Raw genomic sequence first — 23,329 nt, 5'->3', positions numbered from 1 at the left:
GAGAAGTGCATCACGAAAGGCTGGCATCTAAGGCAACCTTTTGGGAAGTCACCAAGTTCCAGGATTACCATCTGACTTGCAAAAATAGTGCACATCATTTTTTGCAAGAGACATAATGCAGTATGCTCCTCCAGTTCCTACACAACAATTGCACTCTCGTGGTGTGCAAGGCTGTCTACTTGCTTGCTACCTGTGGCCTGTATATAGCGCCACAAATTTGCACAGTGCAGACATTTTGTAGCATTAAATTAATTGTAGACCTTTCACTCTGTTTCATGCTTTTGCTTTAGTAAATTCATGCACACTGGCAATGGCTCAGTGGCTATGGCATTCTGCTGCTGAGTGTAAGGTCACTGGTTCAATTGCCAGTCATGCAGTAATCGGAAAGTATACTCCTGTATATGTATGTACGTACAGCCAACCGCAAAAGTTTACGGGATGCAGGATCTGCCAAGAAGCTGAATTCTTGTGAAGCATGGTCACACAGCCTCGAATTGAATATTCCAGCATGTGGGAGCCTTTGCCACCTACGCATTGATTCATTAAATATGCAGTGTCATGCCGTAACAGTGCAGGAATTCACATTTGAAGGGGAAACCGCATTCCGTAAACTTTTGCTGTTGACTGTACATGCATACTATACCAAGCTAAGGGTGCACTTGGAAGAATCTCGGGTTAAAATTATTCCAATGCCCCTTGCAACATTTATTCTCACAGCTCTTGTTATGCATTTGGATGTGGGAAATTTTGTCTGTCAGTCAGTCAGTCGCGAATTTTACGCAGTCTTTAACATCTGTGTGTTTTGGTCCTTTGTTCCTCTCACTTTGTTGGATACCTCAGCATTCACGATTTTATCAAAAATGCCCGATGTTTAGCGCTCATTTATGATTGTCGTATTGACATGAATATTTTACAATTTTTTTCATTTGCATGCATGGTTTAGGGAAAAAATAACTTCCAAGAGGAAGACAAGTACAGTCGCTGAATAAATTATGCAGTCCAATTTTTTGGAGCCATTGATTACACGCATATACCCATGTTGCAGTGACATCAACTGATAGATCCAATGTAACATGGCAACCGAATCTTCAACAGCCATTACTTTAATATTGCATTAATAAACTTCATAAACGTTCCTGCTTGTCTGTGGCACAAATCATTGTTGCTTTGACTTATATGGAGCACAATGCTTAATCACAGCATCCCAGCAAAACATAGCCTGCAAATTTGTAACAAACAGTACACATATTAAATGTCCTAATCGTTTTTACTATATTCTAGTAAATTTCAGTATTTCTTTTTGCCTTCCACAGTTGTGCTTTTTTAATTGTATGATTGGCAGGTCTCCTTTGTATGTTGGCAAATCATGATGCTGCGCCAGTTTTATTTGCCTTAACTGAACTCGTGCAGCAAACAGAGCTTGTGTTTTATGACAGTTGATTTCTTTTAACCACATTACTTTGTTGCCTGTGGGACCGAGCGGTTGGACTGGGCGACTTGGGTATGGTGTGTGCCAACGTCGCATGATGAACAGAATGGAACTTGGTACTCGGTATGCCAAGTGTAAATTTTTTCAGATGATGAAAAGTTGTTTGTGCTAAGATAGAGTTTATTCTAAGTGGGGCCTATTTACGTGTGCTGTACAGTATTTAGCATACTTTAATTACAATGTCATGAGCGTGAGCACACAACACTCCCTATCCATCTCTCGCATTGTAAGCAAAGAAAAGGAAGATGGGCAGGGAGGTTATGCGTACATGTTAGCGCAGAACAAAAGGAAATGAAATGGCAGTTACTGCCTGGGCTCCATGGTGTCTGGATGTGTGTTTGCTTTCACCCGAGCCCTGAGTTTACCAATAGCTGATGCATTGCATATAGAAATGCCCAAGTTGACTGTTTAATCTCATTTATTCCACTGACATTATGTCTTGTATATTTATTAAGGTTCCACACATTTATATGCTAAGTGGAACTATGTCCTGGTGGATGTGTTAGTCTTATTTGCAGTTGTCTTTGTAGGCTCATATCAGCAAGTGCACTGATCAGTTATTGCTGTTTTCTATACATCTCTTTTCTGTTTTTCCTTTTTTAAGTGCATAGTGCATTCAATGTCATGCAATGCACAATTTGCTCTTTTCTTTATATGCTACCGGTTCATTTTTACAGCCCTCCCTGTGTAATAATTGGGGGTAAATAAAACACCATTCAAGTTTTTAAAAGGTGTAAATGATTGCTTGTGCATGTAGGAATTGCACTATACCTACCATCTCCATGCTACATGCCCAAACCTTCCGGAATATTAAGGCAAACGCCTTATATGCCCCATAAAGCAGAAAATCTGGCGAGCATTTGGCATCAGAATAGGATGGCAAGAAAACTTTGCGCTGGACCTGCTGCGGCTTGCGCTGCAAAATCCCACTGTGAACAACCATGGCATCTATCAGACACCGGGGTCCACTCCCAAAATTGGATTAATATATATTAAAGTTTATTAAGGTGGATTAAGCTTGGTACAAATTAGAGCAAGGTGGAGTTTTAATTTAAGGTGATAACTTAGACAAGCCCTAATGCTTTCACATTCAAATCTCGTAAGGATATTTGAGTGACTAAACTTTAAATTTTTTTTCAAGGCTACACAGGCTCTTGGAGGAATTGTCCAAAATCCTGAGCTTGGGGCACGTCATATACGCTGACGATACCACAGTGTGAGTCCCCAGGGGGTCCCCAGAGCAGACACTACAGGTAGCCGTAGACACGACAGAATCTTTCCTTAAGGGCACCGGACTCAGGCTATCACCTAGTAAATCTGAGCTGCTTCTCTTTAGACATGGGAGACAGGGTGTTAGGAACCTTACGCCTTTAGAAACTCTGCCAATTAAAATCACAAACAACACACGAAGGGTCATACCCAGAGTAGACACAATTAAAATTCTGGGTCTTCTCATTGAGGCAAAGAGCTGTAGTGCTATGGCCCTAAACCGTCTCACAGAGCAGGCCAACAGTACTTTAAGGTTCCTTGGCAGGGTCTCAAATTGAAATGCAGGCCTCAAGGAGGACAATCTCATCAGAGCATATCAGGCATTCTTCATCAGTCATGTCACGTAAATTTCATCATACCTGAACTGGGGGAAAGGAGACAAGGCTAAGCTAAACACACTTATACGCTCCGGACTCAAAAGGGCTCTGGTACTCTCGCACAGAACGAGTACCGAACTCCTCAACAAGTTAGGACTTTATAACACTACAGATGAGCTCATTGAGGTGCGTTCGATGTCACAAATTGCAAGACTCTCCAACACTAAGCCAGGGTGCAAAATTCTAGATGAAGTCAGAATACTGCCTCGTGGAGAAGACGTCTCTAAGTTCAAAATACCCAAGGAGGTGGAGACACAATTACTTGTGGACCCCATACCTAGAAATATTCATCCTGTCCACAACAAAGGCAGAAGGGATGCCAGGGGCAAATGCATTCTGGGTAAACTGCACCAACAACAAAGCTCAACTCTTTTTGTCGATGCAACTAGTTACGGATCGGGCAATCGCTACACTATTGCCGTGGTCGATGGGAACGGTAAATTAATAAGCACGGCATTACTAAGAACGAGCTCAATCCATGCCGCCGAAGAAGCAAGCATAGCACTTGCAATTACAATGAGGAGAATTAGCTCCGATTTTCTCCGATTCCCGTACAGCTATTAGGAACTGCTCAGCCAGCTTTGTCTCAATGGAAGCACACAAGTTAATTATACACAGTCTTAATACTCATAATTACGAGCAGCTGGATAGCTCACACCTAGTCTGGCTTCCCGCTCATCACGGCCACTCGGTCAGACCCAATGGCTGCAATCCTAACGACCAAATCACTCTGCTGTGTGAGATCTCACATGCCGCGCATCAGATAAGGAACTGCTCCAGGATGACTGCGGCTGCTACAAAGACCTACTTAGTACTTTTCACGAGATCATCTCACACCATAGGGACGGCAGGAGGTTTTTTCCTCCCCCCCATCAGAAGCTCAACCGAGCTCAGGCAGTCACATTAAGAATGATTCAAACTAAATCTTATCCCACACATTTTGTGCTTAACAAAATTGAACAGGATTCTCCCACGGAATTTGTGGACACACTCCGTGTCTATTTGATCATATGTTCTGGCTCTGCCCCAACCAAAGGGCTTCAGATCTCAACAGTGAGGAGGACTGGAGTCACCGCATATCCAGCGAAGTCCTCCAAGATCAACTCCTGGCCGTCCGGAGAGCTCACGACATCAGGAAAGCCATTGGCCTACTGGTGCCTATGTGGGCGGAGCCACTGACTTAGCCTGGGGGCTTTTGACCTCGGGCCCTAGTTTCTCTGGACCAAAATAAAGTTCTTGCCATGCCATGCCATGTTGTGTTTCATAAGCCTTACGTGGATTAGTATACACTATAAGTATAATTTATACCATGTAGTTTTATACTAAGCTTTTTAGCATAGAATGGGTGGGAGTGATCTTGTTTACAAGTACACCGTAATAAAGATGGGGAATGCAACCAGTGTTGCACTTCCCCCCCTTTTTTTATTCGCATTCCGTTGATACTGGCCTTTGCTTTCTTAGAACTGAATTTCCCATGTCATGATCTCTCTCCGAATCTATAATGGCCAATAAAATTTGACTAAAGGTATTTCTGGTATGAACAAATATTGGCGATTATAGATGCAGCTAAAAGAAGTGACAAATGCTATATAGCATGCATGAACTAGAAAACAAGTACAAGCTAATAACATTCTAAAGCTGAAATTGGAAAGAAAAATATCAGCATTAATTTAACAAGAAAAATTAAGAGCAATTTATGAGCAAAACTAGTCATTATTGGCAACAACTTTGCCCTAAAGCTACTTATTTGTTTTTTTATAAGCTGTATTAGTATACAGCTTATTGAGAAAGCTACATTGTTTTGAATAACTGGTCAAGTTCAGAGAGGTCAATTGTACTTTGGTGGGCTGGTTTGCTGTATTTAAGAGAAAATGATGTCAGATGTAAAGCCACCGCCAAACAGCATTGTGGTGAGCCTTGCAAGATGTTGCCTACTACCAAATGCACGTAACAGTTGAATGCTGCATCTGTAGCACTCATATTCGTTTGTTCAACAATTATATATATATATATACACATACACACACGCACAGATAAAACAAAAAGGACAGGCACAGAAAGAAGTGGCAATGCACTCGAGCATTCTTATGCCCAGTCTTTCTTATGCTGTAACTGTGAATTAAGAATAAAGCTAACTTATGCTAAGCCTTAAAAAAACTGGGTGCATGCCACGCAAGTGCAATCAATGCTTAAAGTTGACTGCACTTTCGAGGTACTCAAAGTATCTTTAATATGAGCATAACTAATTAACATATTAATTAGCAACCCTTTAACATATTGATTTAAGTGTAAACTCTTCAAAACAAAAGCGCCAGAGTGTATTGAAAAATATCCACTTGAATTGTTTCCATGAATATAACTGTTTATTTTTTCAGGGCTCCAAAGAAAGCTCATGAAATCTGAAACAATACCTTGCGACTACAGGCACTTGCTCACAGAATCTTTTGTGCCCCCAAACACGGTTTGCGTAAATGATCAATGCTGCATGCAAACAAGATGTATGAATAAGCCGAAAGCAAGTGAGATGGTTCAAAGACAACAGTACTGGCCTCCACTTTTGCCGTGATTATTTGTCTGTTGATAGAACAGATGGTGCTGCTAAATGGGCTATAGTTGGTTGCACGCTTGTTCATTCATGTTACCAGTGCAATAGAAACAAGACACAAAGAGGACACAGATACTAAAAACACTGCAACGAGAAGCAAATGCAGCCAAGTGATGTAGCTATAAATAGTTAACAAAAATTCTTGAAGACCCAGCCATCGGCCTTTTCTGCAGACTGCACAGGCAAGGAGGGTGGCGATGCATCCGATGCAATGGTCATGGCCACCACGTCGCAGCCATAATTTTCGCTTGTAGCCTACATTATTGTATTATTATTGTTGTAGCCTATATTAGTTATATTATTTAAGGTTATATCATTTATGTAACACATTCATAGGCATGTTGCCTTGTGCTCGGGGAGCAATATGCTAACAATGAAATAAATAAATGAGCACAAACCTGTTGATGTTATGAAATTAGGCCTCTCGTGGCAAACAGCAAGGTGAATTTAGTTGATTACACTGTGTTGACAAGAACAGTATAACTATGCTACACCTAAAGTCCCTTTCCAATGTACGTAAGTCGAAAGCCAAGCTCTTCGATGAGCGGAGACAAACCTGTATCGTCAGCATGCACACTTTGCTCTGCACATGTACCAAAAGCTTGCTACAGGCTTGATTGCAGGATCATTTAAGGTTGTTAGGTTATAAGATCCTCTGGCATTAGCACTGGGAGCAAATGGAATTCCAGAAAGATAGTCCAAGGTTCGACGAATACTCGCCAGGTGAAGGTGATACAGTGTCAAAATAAAATGGCACTTGCCCCCTAATGTTTAAAAGGAAATAAAACATTTCAAGACCTCTATGGCTTTCATAGCAATTTCCATATGTCACTATATGTTTTATTTCCTTTTAAGTCTTAGGTGAGTGCTTGTTTTATTTTGCAATTCCAGAAGAAGCGCGAACATATATTGTCATCTGACGTGGAGGCCATTGCACGGACTGTCAACATGTATAAAAGAAGCCAAATTATCTTCGCCAATTGTGACTGCCCACACATTGTGTTCTGCATGAGCATAGGGAGGAACATGAGCGACTACTAAAATTGGTGGCCCTCTGGAGAATTGGAGCCCAGTGATATGAGTCCAAGGTGAATATCTTAGCTCCTTGCTTGCTTGCCTTCTGTCTTCTTACTATTTGCCATAACTCTGGCATCTCGGAAGCCAACAATAAAAAAAAGTAATAGTTTCACCCAAAAGACGAAACATTGATAGTGATAGCGAAGTATTAGACATTTGCACTTAGCAAGGTTCTTACGCTTATAGGCTAGCTGCATAAAATGTACTAGCAGCTCACTTATGCCGGTATCACACAGCCGCTTTCGATCGTGATCATGTCCGATCTGGCTCGAATTTCTTGGTCGCGATTGGTTCCTTTGCGCAAGCTGCACGAGAGAGCCAATCGCGGTCGAGAATTTCGATGTGGATCGGACATGACTGCGATCAAAAGTGCACCGTGTGACACCCGTATTACTAACTAAATAAGCATATATGATGCCATGTGTGCACAGGCAAACATGAACAGACCTCCGTCACACAGAACTCACTGTCACTATGCTGGCATAATGAGGAGTGCTGGCAGCAGGGAGTCAACGCTCCGTGCTGCTGCTCGATTCATTATATCAACTCTGCTGACCGCATATCCTAAACACTGATAATGTGATCTCCAACACTAGGCATGAGGGGATTGACAATGCGCATTCACCATAACGAGCAGGGAGCTAACAGCCATCTTGGCTCGGGCTTCACTTTTCACCTGCCACAGACTGCCTTCAGCATTTGGAGAGGAGGAGACGCGCACTCAATCACGTGACCGCTAACATTGGACGTGAAGACTGCGCGCATCAAGCCGTCGTCTTTCTCGGCTCAACCTCACGCTTGGGCAGGCCATTCATGCTCCTTGCACTTGGAACATCACGGCGACGGCAAAAAATTTGGCTGGTGTTTCCATATATGTAATTGCTACCGCAATCAAAATGATGAAGATCCCACGCATTGTGGAAATAGCTGTACGCGAAGCCAGACAAAACATACATGCACGTACAAATCGCAAAGTGGGGGGAATTGTCAAAGAAAGCCATCGCTTAAAAAGTGAACTCTGTACGTACGTGTGTCGTCCTTCGCTCGCGTGTTGAATGTGCGACCGCTATCGTCATACGCTATAGGCATCCTACACTACACAACTTTAAACACATGTAGACCCATTCATGTTATTTAGTTAGCTTTACGCAGCAGAGCAACTACATACGACTTTGTAGTTCCGATCGCTTCGCGGGCAGTATTTATGATAGTACATTGACGGAGCAAGGTCGCGCTCTTCTGCGCCTCGCTTGTTTTCAAAACACCCGCGCTACGTCACGATTCTACGTTAGATCACGTGGATGTTGATTAGGCCATTCACTTTGTTCGTTGTTATCGCATGGTTCTTGCTTTGCTTCTACACCCTTTATACCTGCTCACTCGGCCCCAAGCGCGCGCCAAAAACCACCTTCCGCAATGTGTATTCCATCGATCCGATTATTTTTCACACTTGTTTCCTGACATGTCTAGGAAAGCTCCATCGTGATTAGCAGCAGCAAGAACTCGTTTGACAATTTTGGGCAGATAACTTACCCATGCTGTTTACAAAACAGTAGGCATGTTGTAGGTGTTCTGTGCTATAATATATATATACAAGCGTTACAAGGGTGTTCTTTATAACAGCATGATACAACAGCGCGATCATAATCAGTCTTTGTTATTGCGTGCCCGGTATTTTCGTGAGAGTTGTGCCCTTTGGGCCAACGTTGCTTTGCGCTGCGCACTGGATACTCTTCGTTACTGCATAGGGAAAGAAATTCGTACCAGTCTACTGTTGTGCACTCAGCCGAACGACAACGACCTAAGCCGGCAGAGCTTGTTCGCGCATTTGTGATGAGCAGAAGCAGTCTCTTCAACAACTTGACTAAGTGCAGTAAAGGTTGACTGTGCTTGATTCACCACAGTGAATGCTATTCGACCTTGTCAAGTAGTCTTGAAACAGTGCTGTCGTGATCTGATAAAGTGTCTTGTAGAATTGGCGCGTGCTGGTTTTTTAGAGAGCAGAAGGTAGGGGGCACGATGGAAAAATGTATTCCTGCAGCCATTGTGTTTAAATGCATCGTACGGAAGTGTGGAGCGAAGAAAGCATCGCACGGAAGTGTGGCGCGAAGGAATTTCTTCGCGATCGTTTGCCATCACAAACTTATCGCTGGTAGTGCAGCGATCTCTTCCGCTGGATTTTATGCCGCATCCACCGTTCGCGGCCGGTTGATACCATTAACGCGGGCGGACCGTCGTTCTGACCACTGAGGAAGCGCGAAAAGGAATAGCATCGAAAACGGCATCATTACAGTATCGCACCCCTGCTGACCCATTATGCAAATGAACTCGATGTGGCGGCATGAGCATTGTTTAGTAGAGACCAGTGAAGTCATCGATAGGAGAAGGTGCACACGGTGGTCTGCATTTTTGGCTGCGCCTGGAAACTAGGTTCTTTGGATAACCAAGAAAAAAACAATGCGAGACCTAACACGAAGTTTGATACAAAGACACCTTTTTTGCCATTTTTTTCTTCTTGTCAGTGTGAATTAACTGGTTCACCGCTGTGGAGCCTAAACCGTCGAGATCTTTCAAATGTTAATAAGAATGCAGCAATCGGGAGCTCTAGTTACAGTGCAACATTTCCCCTAACGCTGCATCAGGTTGTGAAGCATATGGCATGAATTCATTGTTTTTGTGTTGCAGACACACTATTTCAATCATTAATGCTTACGTACTACTCAGTAACTGCTCCTAAACTCACCGGATATGCTTGCTTTAAAGTAAATACAGCAACTTAAACTGCACTTGGCTTCCGGTGTATTTTGTGTAATCTGAAACGGCTTCCACATTCGACCAGCTCAGACACTTGCCCAGCAAAGCAAAACGTGCTAGATTTTCAACAGCACATTGCGGAAAGCTTTACCCCTGGAACTCTGAATAGGAGTGGACAACTTTTTCAAGTTTTTCTTTGTTTGTCAGATGCAAACTAATCTCTGCATGTGAGGTTGTATTAGGCACCACTGTGGCCTCCACCTCATGCATATTGTTTTGTATTTTATATTGATCTTTTTGCCAGATGTGAAACTTGCATGCTGAGGGAAAGCGTCTTTTATAGAATAAGCTTTAAATATATTGGGTGAGAAAAACTAGGCTTTTCAACAGAATACCTTAAAGCATGTGTGTTTTACAGAGAGGCCAGAAATTATTCGGAAATTTTTCAGTATTTCTCTTGGGAAAGGGTTAGGGAGTTAGGTGGGAGCATTTGTTTTCCATGAGGTTTAATGCCCAAAGACAACACTGGCTACCAAAAACCTGTTTACCTGGAAATTTTATTATGTGTGCCTAGGTATAAAGAACACATGCGTATTTGTACACGCCACCTTTTCGAATGTGTTTGTGGCTGCCAGGTATTGCACCCGTGACCTTGTGCTCAGAAGCAGAATAGCTGCAACTTCGAATAGTGCAAGAGGGCGGAAAGATAGACGACTGCACAGGAAAAGTGCCTGCATTGCTTTTGTGCTAAGTTCATGGATCCATACCAACTAGCTTGATCGCAGTGCTTGTTTAGCAAAATAGCCACGGTGGTCTGCTAGAGATTTTGGAGGTCAGCATAGGGTATATTAACCAATGTTGCATTTGCCACCCATTTTTATTGCAGTTCTCTCCTGCTGAAATGTGTATGCTTCATGCCCTCCTGTTTTGCAGGTGCTGCAGTGATTCCACAGGCCAGCAGAAGGAATACTGCATTAATGAAGCAAATTCAACATTTAGAGAAAGAACTTTAGATCTTGGTAGTGTAATTGAACAAGTTCGCTGGCTGCAATGTCATGTTCTGGATTCAAGTTTGTAACCTGGCTGTGAAATTTGCTCCTTGAGAGGTTCAAGCATAGGCATCATGCTAGTGAACAAAAAAAATTTTGATCAACTTGCAACTGGCATGGAGAACCTCTAGATGGACAGGATTGCCATCTTGCAGTCTACTACAGACCTGTCGCCTGGCAATAGTTCATAGTGCACCTGAATTGCATCGGTGCATGGTTTGCGCTCCGGCGATACCATTCAGAATTCAGGACTTTGGTGTAGAGCACTCGCACTGAAGTGTTAAACAACAAAGTATTTCACGATCCTTGAGGCACTGCTCGTACTTTTGCCACTACTACATTACTGAAAGCTATGAAACCTCTAGTGTTGGATATCCAGCACAACTCTTAACTCTTTTTGTTGGATGCCTCCTTTCCACAAAGGAAGATACTTTCACATGTTGGTAAGGCATAATTCACTGTACAGTGTGGGAAAATTTCTAGCAGAACTCATTCATGGCAACTATCCAACTGCAAATAGCTGAAATGCATCGTGCATGAGGCATGTACTGCAGCCGGACTCCTCTCTGGATGCTGCGCCATCTAGTGGTTACGCCGCAATTTCCACACATACCCAGTGGCACACACCCAAGTTGGTGTCAAAGAAGTTCACTGAAGAGGGGTACATACTCGGTGGCACATCCCCACGGGAACAGCCCACATATTTATAGACTGTACTACCTTTGGGATTGGTCCATATGTTTGGTTAGGTTAGAAACTGGTCTTGCATTGACAAGAGTGCTATTCGCATTAAAACACGGGACAAAGAACAAGAGGGGGTTAACGAACAGTATTGTGACATGGAACAACCAAGCAGAGGTTGGGGGATGAGTGAGCCTGTCCGTCCCCTCTATTTATTCGTACTGTGTATTGCACACTGTAGAGTGAATCATTCACATTTCAGTGTATCTAAAGTGGTCACAGCTGATTAGTGGATACAACTTGCCATATTGTTTTAACATATGGCAAAATATTTTCCAAGTTCCCATTGTTTGAGGTATTTTCATGTGATAAATGCAATTTTGGCTAATTTCACTGAATCGGCTTGATGATGAATGGCACTGATTCCTTCTGCTAGCGTTTTGAATGCAGTACCCATATTAGTAATGTTTTAAAAAACTTCGCCTCCAGGAGCTGGTAATGTTCCATGATGCCACATTGTCAACGGTCACTTATGGTTAATTACTCATGAACAAGTGTGCAAACCTTTAGCAATATTTCATGCTCTCTGCCTTGTGCATAGGTTTAATAATTAATATTTGTGCAGCAAAAATGTTCATCACTACTCAACCTAATAACTAGTATCATTCATTTACTGTTTTCAAAATGTGTTGCAGAGCCCTTCAAGAGAAAATTAGTTGCTCGGATACAATGATATTCTTTTATGTATGCCTCCAAAGTTGTGTACATATTCTGTCTGCGTGTGTGTTTGTGTGTGAGTGCGTGGACAGGCATCTCTGCAGTTTTAGAAATCAGTAGAAAGCTACTGGAGCACATAAGCTTGACTGATGAAAGAAATGCTTGTCTCCACGACACTTTATTCAACGTCACTCAACAGCAGTTTCTTTTAAATGTACTGATTCTTCTTTTATATTCGATTCTCATATCCATGCAGTTATTTGATGCGTGGCTAGCACTAGAACAAGTTATTGTCATGTTTACCAGTGTGATCTGCAAAGTTTCAAAAGTATGCTGCTATTGCTGTCCTCTGTATGCAAATAATTACTCTAGTTTCTGGTGCGTAAAGTTGTTAGTGAGAATAACAGTATTCATGGGGATAAGCGTTTAGAGACAACGAAGTATGTAGGATCAATGTACAATGTTTTCTAGCTTATCCTCTGTTTCACGCATCCAAAAGCTGCACAGGCCGTGCGGTTAGGCAAGCCTAGTTAAAACCAAGAGCGTGAAGACAACAAAGACACAGACATGAACACCACAGCATTTTAGAATGTGCCATGGTGTTCATGTCTGTGTATGTTTTTGTTGTCTTTGCACTCTTGGTTTTAGCAGTGCATTACCGGCATCCACTGTAGGGAAGTCTCACTCCGTGCGTTTTGCAGTGCTGTTCTTGCTCTGCAGCATTTTGCATAAAGCAACTGCTTCAGATATTACAATTACAACTTCTGTATGCAATTTTATGTCAGATCACATATTACTTGTGCTTTTTTGTTGTTTTAGTAGGCGACATACTATGTTTTAGTCGTGAGCTCAAAGGATGTGCTGTGGCCAATGATTGCCAGGAACATATTACTCCGCTCATTTTGTCGTAAATAGCTTTATATCTCCGATTCCTTTCGTGTAATACATATGTCTTATTTTGCAGCATAAAGGTTCATTCATTTCGTTCATTCATAAAGGATCAACTTCATTTTACATTGAATTACATGGCGCATACCTAATAAATTTCAATCATATGGTATGCACTACTTTTTGGACGCAGATGCAGACAGCGAAAGAAGTCTCTCTAGCCTTTGAACCATTGCCTTGTGCCTGAAATATAGTGTATACATAGTGTGTGCTGCTGCCAAACCTATGCATTCACTGCTATTAGTAATTACATTCACAGTTAGCTTGCAGATGCATAACTGTCAACCTGTGAGCATTAAAATTAGTAAAAATCCTGCGCACACAACACCGGATAGAGTTGAAGTGGGGAAATGGCACATACTTTCTTTTCTTTAGCTTTGCTCTGAGCACACACTTTTCTGGGTTACCACACACATTGTGGGGTATCATTAACGATGATTTCTTTTAAACGCTGCACGTAAGCAAACTTGAAACACACAAACTAACACGCAACACTGTATTTAGATCACTGTGAATTTTTCAGTGACATTGTTATTGCCAATTTCACCTGCCTGAGGAACTCATCCGAATAAATGTGCTCGAAGCAAGTACCCCTCCAGTGTCCCTCTACCGTTTGTAGACTTCCAAGGAAATGGTTGGATACTAAGGGAATGGTTGGGTACCGACAAGTAACAAATTCTCACAAACGTTTTTCTGAAGATTTGACAAGACACTCGTAAAATCTTAGAATAAGCCCAAAATCGTGAACTTTCCTGAAATTTTGGGAGATTTGTAGGTATGGAGATGTAATAAATGCAAATTGCACCGTTGAACTTTCCATAGAGCGTAGCTCTTGCATTGAAGTGCACTGTGTGTCTTGCAGACACCTCCAGACGGCAGCGCAGTGCTCATCAGTGTGTGCACAACTCGCCTGCCAAGAAAGTGGGAACACAGCTCACAGAAACTAGGGGCAGTGACCTGTGCCCCTCCGAAAACGTGCCTGTCAACGAGTCATACATTTGCAGCTACTGCAGCAAGTCCTTCAATGCACGTGGCAACCTGAACACTCACCTCCGCATCCACACTGGCGAGAGACCATTTCAGTGCCACCTGTGCCCCCGGGCTTTCACGCAGAAGGTGACCCTCGTGCATCACGTGCGGACACACACAGGGGAGAGACCTTTTCAGTGCCGCTTTTGTCTGAAGGCATTTGTACGCAAGTTGGAGCGGAAGGACCACGAGATCCGCAAGCACTTGAAAGGAACCGCTACTTATTGAAGGGCTTGCCACATGTGGCTGACATTTGCTAGTGATGAACCTTATAGGAAATCTTTGCAATATAGATAGATGTCTTTGCTTGTATTCAGTTGCTATGACATTGTCAGACTTTGCAGAAGGGCAGTGTTTGCATATACATAAAGAGACGCACAAGCTCCAATATGAAAGGAAACCTGGTTTGCATTCAAGAGTGGCTATAATCGGTGTCTGCTCTGAAGTCACAAACACCCCTTAGGGTACTTTCTTTGACACAGGGGCTGTGCGACAAGTATTCGCAAGAGAGATTCAAGCGTGCACGTCTTCTGCAAGTGTTGACTAAAAATAATTATGCAGATCCAACTCATATGTTGGAACTTATGTGAAGCAAAGCTTTCTTTATTGGTGGTGACTGTATTATGCTACATGTAGGCTGGTGTGGTCATCTTTCAATGTGTGTTTTAAAGGTCCTGCACAACATTATAATTTTATACAGTATTAGGTAAAATAAATCTTGACTCATTTGGTCATGAACATTTGAGTCACTTGGTGAACAACACGTGGCTTATGACTAGGGGTGTGTCATCGCATGATTCCATGGGAGATTGTTATTGGGGTGATGGTGTATGTAGAACAGTGGAAAGAGGTCTGTGAGTGGTAAAGTATGAAGTGTCAAGGTGAATGTCGATTGCTTTCATATCTAGCACAAACATGTGATCTGCTTCAGTACTATGACGAGTAAGTTCAACAGCCATACGCTCGGACAATGCCAGTTACGGCCACAACAATGTTCTCCCACTCACACAAATCACATACCCAGTGGATTAATATTGTAGTAGGCAAAATGTGCTAGAGAATAAAAATGAAAAATCAAAGATGGCATGGGATGTAAAGTTGTATTACTTAAGAGTACTGAGTAAATCAACTAAAACTGTTAATTATAATTATCTTATGTGTCACATATTTACATACACATGAATACAGTTAATGCCTCTACACCTCCTCTGTCATGTAGAACATATGCATCATAAAGGACTGGCCAAGAGTGGGCACAAACCCAGTGGCAAATAACGAATGCTTAAATCTTGGATTATCAAGGTAACTGAAGAATCCGTTGAGTATAATGCCCATTTTGATTAAGAGATGTATGCAGTTTGGCAGTACATATGAACCTACTTTATAGGTTCAGGTTTTACATATGAATTTAATGGTTTTATTACACAAAAAAGAGGTGCACATAGTCGCACTACATTGTTGGTCAGCATACACGACTAGCAATCGGTGGATACACCAGCCTTGTGTACATATGCACAAATATATCCGCTGAGATATTTACCTACCCAACAGCCCCCAGTAGCCACTTGAACCCTTGCAGGGTAGGCGAAGCAAGCTTCTCTGTAATACTATTTAGTCGTCTATTTCACATATGACTTTCCTCCATGTCACAGTTCAGGCCTTTACCTTGTTGCTCGCACATGCTTGCCATATAATAGGGATAGGTTTGGTGAGAATGCCTTATTTCATATTCACAGCCAAATGCCTTGGAGTAGCAAGCTAACACTCTCATTGGCATGAGAAGCTGTTCTCTTTGTGGGCTTCTTGCACTGCTTGTGATATCTGCTGCTTCAGTGAGAAAGTTGGGCTACATCCTCTGTGGTTGCCCTTACTACAGCGTGAAGACAAGATCTTGACCATGCTGAACACTCTAGAATTGTGCCAATTGAAGAAATTAATTCTGGTACACTGGTCCAGACTGTTATCAGCTCAGAGAGCTTTGAATGTGTTTCTGCTCTTCTTACTGACTTATGGACTCTAACAGGCTACAAGAGTTGTGCATCTTTACGCGCAAGCTTTTTTCTTTTCATAATTTTGCCCCTCATGTTTCACTATCAACATCCCCTTATCCCAGTACTGAGTGACCAGCTGCACTATATAGTGGCAAACCTCCCTGTCTTCCCCCTCATTTGCCTGTCTTTTTATCGTTCAGAATGTGCTATTTTAATTTGTGCAGACTCTGTCGCTGTGGATCGCCACCCTGGCCGACCACAGTCTCTTCAAGACAAGCACATGGGAAGACGTTTGCGGCGATGTCTCGAGTGCGGCTACACCACAGCTTATCACTCGAGCATGCAGAATCACCAAAGAATACACACGGGCGAGCGCCCGCATAAGTGCGACTACTGTGGCAAGGCCTTCATGCAGAAAGGCAACCTGGTTGCACACCTACGCATCCACACTGGTGAGAGACCTTTCCAGTGCCACCTCTGCCCCATGGCCTTCACGCAGAAGATAAACCTTGTTAGTCACATGCGAACGCACATGGACAAGAAGCAATTTCAATGTCGCTTTTGCCTGATGGTGTTCGCACACAAACTGCTGCTGCAGAATCATGAAATGACTCACACATGACGTGCTTTAGATGCTGCGCCGTCAAGTGCAGGGGCTTTGCCACACCACTCCGTTGGTTAGAGCTAGAAAAGCAGTGGGCTGGCACATTTATGAGCACACTTACTCAGACTCATTAACTAATTTCTCAGGTGTGAATGATAGTGAGTGACAATGAGCTTGAATAGATGATATCAGTGGATGTGATCAGTGGCTGACCTCATGATGACAGTGGCATGGCTGAAAGATATGACATAAGAGGAAAAGAATGAAAAATTAATAGAGTACTTGGAAAATATGACCCCAGGTTTCTTTATGTAAGTGCTACTCGGAATACTATAACCGTAGGCTAGATTATAGAATAGGAATGCGCAGGTCCACTGTTATGAAGCATTTTGCCTTTTCCCCCTCAATTTGCAGTTGGTGGCTTTTGTCCTTCAGGAAAAGGTCACAACTCGATCTCACTGGCCATTTAGTTTTGGTGGTTGGCTAGTGGGCTTGGTTGAACACAGTATTGCTTTTTAAGCGAAGGTTTCTTTGCTTCTTTTGTTCACTTCGTGGCTGCTGGCTACAGTCTTGCAGGGTGGGCTGGTCCCGGAGATACTGCAAACCGAAGTGGCCCAGGAGAACCAGGGGTATCAGGTGTGAGCTTTAACACAAACTAAATTGGCCTGAAGCGTGTACTCGGTGTGGAGGAAACCATAGAGTTTACTACAATAGTTACTAGAGGGAGCTCGGGTGCTGCAATTGTTCAGCGACCATGGGCATGGTGGGTAGTACATGGATTTGTATGATCTCTGTGCTTGTGGATTCAGACGTTCTTGTGGCTTTGTTTTTGATGCTTTATCTGCCTTCATTGTCCTAAATATCAAAGCAATCTATACTCTTCTAAATGCAGAAGGCTCTGCAAACATGCATAATCGCTGCTAATTGCAGTGGTTCAGCCTTTCGAGGTGGCCAAATCGAAACGTGCCAAGTGATTCAACATGCTGGTTTGCTTGCCCGTGAGAAATTCATAAGGGTATTCTATGCCGCTTATTGATTCATGCATCCATGGCGTAATGGTTTCAATGTTGGGCTTCTGTGCTAGAGGTCCGGCGTCTAAATTCGACCGTCTGTCAATTTTATTAATGATTATCTAATTATTTATAATGCTGTACTTTGTTGAAAACGATGAGTTGAGAAAGTCACAACGCCATTTGAAGCCAGAAGGACAAGGTTTAGGCAAATCTATGTACTAACCATCATTCCCACACTGGTTGAAGCGCCCTGCTTGCAGCTCCATAGACACTAGCGCCAGAGTTCCCTCTAGTATTTATTGTACGAAACTCTATGGAGGAGACAGACGTTCAGAAAATGTGCTAAGTAGAGCAGGAACGTCCTCGACATACAGCGGAACATGGTTGGAGCTCAAGCGCAAGCTTGCTCGTAAATGCAAAGTAGAGAAATGTTGAATAGAACCAATCATCTCTGAGGAGTGCAATGAACATCTCGAGATGCCCAGAAACATGAAATGGAGAAGTATCAAGAAGCAGTGAACAATGACTTGGAGCATGAGCGCACTCTTGCTCAAAATATGAAGCCGGGTGGCGTCGATACATAGTGATGATACAGCAGTAAAACAGGACCGTAATTTACGGTTGCGAACAGGTACTTTGAGAAATTTTTCATGCAAGATTAGTTCAGTTCAATGTGTAATATATTCAATAGACTGTGGTTTGTGTTGGACACTTCTGGCTGTGGTGGAGTGTCGGAAGTCTACGTCGAGTGAAGTTTTTTTTTTTTTTTTCTTGTTAAAATGTGTAACCTTGTCAAGTGGTCTATACCCGCTAATTGTTTGATAAAAAAGAACAGTGTTAATTCCCAGCACCAACAAAAGCTTAGCTTAAATTGATTCCCTAGTGCAAGGGTTCTCAAAGTTTCTGACCTTGGGGAACTCCACCTTCCTTCCCAGGGTGCTGCAGAAATTTCCCCCCCACATCCCTACTTCTTTTTTCAACTATGTATTTATCCACAGCCTCACGATGACTGTCGCGATGAATCAAGTGAACAATTAATTGAGCGAACATCCTAAGTGCAGATGTGGGGGTTTTAATTATTAAATACCAACTCTAATCTAAAAATTCACCGAAGGGGGGATGGGGTTTGATTTGCTTTGGCCTCTTGCTGGACCCTAAAATGTCGCTTTTTGGACCCCAGGGTTCCACAGAATCCAGTTGGAGAATGCCTGCTATTAATTGAGTGAGGATCCTAAGTGCAGATGTGGGGGTTTTAATTATTAAATACCAACTCTAATTTAAAAATCCACCGAAGGGGGGATGGGGTTTGATTTGTTTTGGCCTCTTGCTGAACCCTAAAATGTCACTTTTTGGACCCCTGGGTTCCACAGAATCCAGTTGGAGAATGCCTGCAATTAATTGAGCGAACATCCTAAGTGCAGATGTGGGGGTTTTAATTACTAAATACCAACTCTAATCTAAAAATCCACCGAAGGGGGGATGAGGTTTGATTCGTTTTGGCCTCTTGCGGAACCCTAAAATGTCGCTTTTTGGACCCCTGGGTTCCACAGAATCCAGTTCGGGAACGCCTGCCCTAGTGCATGGGATCCCAATAATTTTCATTTCATTTATTCCATGACCATTTCTCTTTCATATCTATGTGCATTTAGAACTACGTGCTTTATAAGAACCAATTATTTTGTTCCTTATATAATTTCCAGTTGGATGCATTAATTTTTGTTCTCTTGCGCTGTTGTCTTTGTAGCAATGTATCAGCAAGTGCACTGATCTGTTATTGCTATTCTCTCTCTCTCTCTCTGTATGTATATATATATATATATCTTTCTATTTCTTGAACTGCAAAATTGGGCAATATATTTTGCTCAGTGTCACATCGGAAACAATTTTGCCTTTTCTTTATATGTATGCTATAGGTTCATTTTCGCAAGTGTCAACATGTAATAATTATGGACAAATAAAACAGCTTTGACTTTGTTAAAAGGAACAATAGCAAATACCTACCACTTCCGTGCTGCATGCCCAGACGATCGGGAATGTTTATACACATCTTCAAGGCCCCTGTATTTGCTTCGTAAACCTTGAACATATGAGTGAGCACAATGGTATAATTAGGCTCCTTTTCCTTATTCCCATTCAAATACATGCCTCCCCCCAAAAAACAATACCTGGCTACCCCACTACCTTTTGCTCATTGCCGGTACTGTAAACTTGGGAAGCCTGATTAATCTCGTGAAACGTGATTGCTCACACACGAAACTACTGTATGGGTGTGGTAGGCCTAGAGCAACATGCATGCAGCTACTGAATAGATTGGTACCACTGGAGAAAATCTCAGTGACGATGGCAGTGCCACGACTACAAGATAAGTACCTCAGCTCCTTGCTTGCTTGCTTTCTGCCTGCTTAACCCCACACCAAATTTGGGTGGCTCGGAAGCCATAACAAAAACTGAACTCTATGCATGCTGTGTCTTACGCTCGTGTGCTTTTTATGTGCATGAACGTTCTCACCGAATGCAAATGCACCAATTAAAAAAAGCCTACACAGCAGCATTACTGATGCGTGTAGAGTGATTTATGCCACTTAGCTCTGTGTGTCAGAACAACATGTGTCTTGGTTTTTCAAGCCACTTTGCAGGCAGTCCTTTTACAGAACAAGTCCGTAGTCTGTTGTGCATTATTTGTTTTATTGCGATAGCAATTGTATAGACACTCCAGGCGAATTTCTGTCGTCGGCGTCGCCGTGAGGTTCCGTATAAAGTCCAAGGCCGATAAAATTGTCGCCGCGTGCTGTATGCTGTATGTGCGAGTGAAAGCGTGCGAGAGTGAGTCGGCAATCGCGTCTCGATCTCGCGCACGCAAGAGAGGAAAGCGGCGAGGACGCGCGCCGTCTTCCGTCGCACTCAAGTCTCCGGGGGGAGGATAGGGCCAATTTCATAGGGCCGGAGGGCGCGTTCTGTTCTACTCCAGGCGGCTGTCCGCGCGCGGCGGGCCGCTGTATCTTAATTTTTGAAAGCCATCTGCGACGGGTACAGAGTCCGCCGAGCGCTGTGTTTTCGCGGCTTAGTTAGCGTTGACGCGAGACGCAACAAGAAGGTCAATTCACTCGCTGCTGCTTCCTCGCTCCAGCGTTTTGACAGCGCTTTAACAGCGATTTTCCGCGGCCATCAAGCGAGATGTGTTCATGTTTCCTTGTGCGCGCGTGACAGAATGCGTGTTAATTTAGTTCGTATGTCTGTATTTACAAGTTTATACGGCCTATAACACTACTATCCTTGCTTCGTATAGCTCTCTACTAATTTGCTGTCGCAATCGATGCTTCGCTTTTCGGTCGATACTGCGATTTTTTTAAAACACCCGCGCCTTACATCACATGCCTGCATTCGGTCACGTGGATTTTAGGCTGCGCGCATTATTCTTTTTTTTTCTTTGCCTCTCCACCAGTGTTGCCAGGCTTGGCTATATATAGCCAAATTGGGCTACAGAAAAAAATGTTTGGCGTCGATTTGGGCGAGTTGGCTACATGGCTATATTTGGGCTACTGAAAATATGCGACTTGGCACGGAGGAAGGAAACTAAGGAGAGGCCCTACCGCTTCCGCGCGCTAGGAGAAAAGTGTGGCGGAAATGACGTAGTAGGTTCTCATTTTTTTTGCTGCTTTTTTATTTTTTCTGTTGTATGGCCACGCCTTTTGGGCCACAATGGCGGCGCTGTTATGGTTTTGAACGCTCACACGTGTTGCTCTGGTAGGTTTCGGGCCGCGGCAAAGGCGCTGAGTGGGCGGGTTTGCGTTAGTCACCGTGTCTTGTTGCGCTGTGTTACCTGCACCGTGCTCTGCCAGATGTTGCGCGAGCGCGCGCGCTCCGCGCGCGACACCACGCGCAGCGCGGCGTGGTTTCGCGAAAGATGTAAACAAGCGAGGAGGGTGGCCCAAAAGGCGGAGCATCGCCATGAGCAACGCCAAATTCCGGCTTCACTTTTGCTTCACAAAGAGTGACGTCAGGGCCTCTCCTTAGTTTCCTTCCTCCGTGCGACTTGGCTTTGTTCGGGCTATAAGTGGCACCTTAATCCACTCTCCAGAGGCGACTCTCATCAATGCCTGCTTTACTAGATGCCTGCCGCGTTGTCCGGTAAACTCGGTTCCGTGCCCTCTCCCTTTTCTAGTCTCCGCGAAAAGGCAACGAGAGCCTCTCATGGCGAACGCCTGGAACTTAAAACACGTGCTGCGGCCTCTAAGATTACCATGGCATCTGTCACTGTCTCGGCGGCCCATACACTCTTAGGCAAAGTTACACCCTTTGGCTTGCCCCTTCTGCCACACAACGATAATCGCTATCTGCCTTGATGCGTTTCCTTTCTTTAACGCTGCGAGCCCGGTACTTTCCAGTAACGAACGGCACGCGCGTTATCAGAACAGAACAGTTTACACCCTTTGGAGTGCCCCTTCTGATAACGCGCGTGCCGTTCGTTACTGGAAAGTTCCGGGCTCGCAGCGTTAAAGAAAGGAAACGCATCAAGGCAGATAACGATTATTGTTGTGTGGCAGAAGGGGCAAGCCAAAGGGTGTAACTTTGCCTAAGAGTGTAGAATGGGCGGCCCCCGATACCGCTCGCTAACAGACATCCGCGCGCCGGCGGAAGCATTCAGCCGCCGCTGCCACATCTGCCGGAAGTTGAAAAGGCAGCGGGCGCCGCCTCACGGGATTTATGCTGAAATAAGGGAACCGCCGCTACAATGGGAAAGCGAGCAACGCTGCGGGAATCTAGTAGAGGAGGCATTGCTCTCATCGAGTACAAACAAATCTCGAAGGCTGTGATTTAACTGGCTGAGCCGGCAGCGCGGCTGTGCATGCGTGCGCGAAATGCCCCCCCCCCCCCCCCCCCTCAGTACATCGTTCTCTGAGCCGATGACATTTTTCCTTGACGCAATAAAATTTGCACCGCGTTTCACCATGCTAACATTTACGCCAGCAACGTCGTCTAATCTTCGTCTTATCCCGACACCCGATCACCGGGTATCGGGATGAGCCTGGGAGTGGAGGGTGTTTCACAGTACACTGTACTAACATAGCTACGTTCAGAAACGGAGAGCAATGGAGTCGGGCGATCGTGGCGCTAGCATGAAAGAAGGGAAACACGGGTAGATAAAAAACGAACTCGAAAGCGGTGTTTCAAACTATCATTAGCGGGATAACTATGTCCAATGGGCGCGATATGGAAAGGGTTAAACAGTCAAAGCGAAACCAATTGGACTGAAAACGAAACGACGATATTACATGTGACACGCAGTTCGGCGTGTTGCCATAGCCACGCGTGCGCTTTTGATTTGAGAAGCATAGAATAAAGCGGAAATGACTAATGCTATAGCAACTGCAATTTTAAGCAATAGTTATGTCGTACTTAATAACAGCCGACCTACTTACTGTAATTTCATAGACTATATCCGAAATATCAATATTTCATTGCCAGGCCTCGCCACTTACCGGCCTTTGAGATTTTCTTTGCTCATTTGAAACTATTACGAACAGCGTGCCTTGTTCTTTATCACTATAAATCATGATAATTTCATTTCCATCAACGTCTTACAACACATTCTGGCCAGTTGTCAGTCGCTTTAAGCGTTCTCCAAGTTTTTTGTTCGTGCTTACATTCTATATTGATTTCGACAGGTTCTCCCTCAGCAGCGATTCGTTGGAACTTGAGTATCCGGGGCCAACAAAAAAGTGTTC

At 43.6% G+C, this 23,329-nt stretch overlaps 1 protein-coding gene across 1 annotated transcript in view; it reads left to right on the top strand.

Annotated features, from left to right (window-relative positions):
• Window positions 1-14,727, top strand: part of LOC126528561 (uncharacterized) — a 59,414-nt gene extending 44,687 nt beyond the window's left edge. Inside the window, exons 7-9 of the mRNA XM_072284540.1 lie at window positions 5,511-5,596; window positions 10,368-10,590; window positions 13,829-14,727. Coding sequence (XP_072140641.1) covers window positions 5,511-5,596; window positions 10,368-10,590; window positions 13,829-14,223 — 704 coding nt within the window. The 3' untranslated portion in view covers window positions 14,224-14,727. The remainder of the gene's footprint in view (window positions 1-5,510; window positions 5,597-10,367; window positions 10,591-13,828) is intronic.
• The last annotated feature ends 8,602 nt before the right edge of the window (window positions 14,728-23,329 follow it).

This window comes from Dermacentor andersoni, chromosome 9, assembly GCF_023375885.2.
Source record: "Dermacentor andersoni chromosome 9, qqDerAnde1_hic_scaffold, whole genome shotgun sequence".
In the NCBI taxonomy this organism is placed as follows: domain Eukaryota; kingdom Metazoa; phylum Arthropoda; class Arachnida; order Ixodida; family Ixodidae; genus Dermacentor; species Dermacentor andersoni.
Note: the sequence above shows the minus strand (reverse complement) of the source record. Positions and strands in the feature narration are given on the sequence as shown.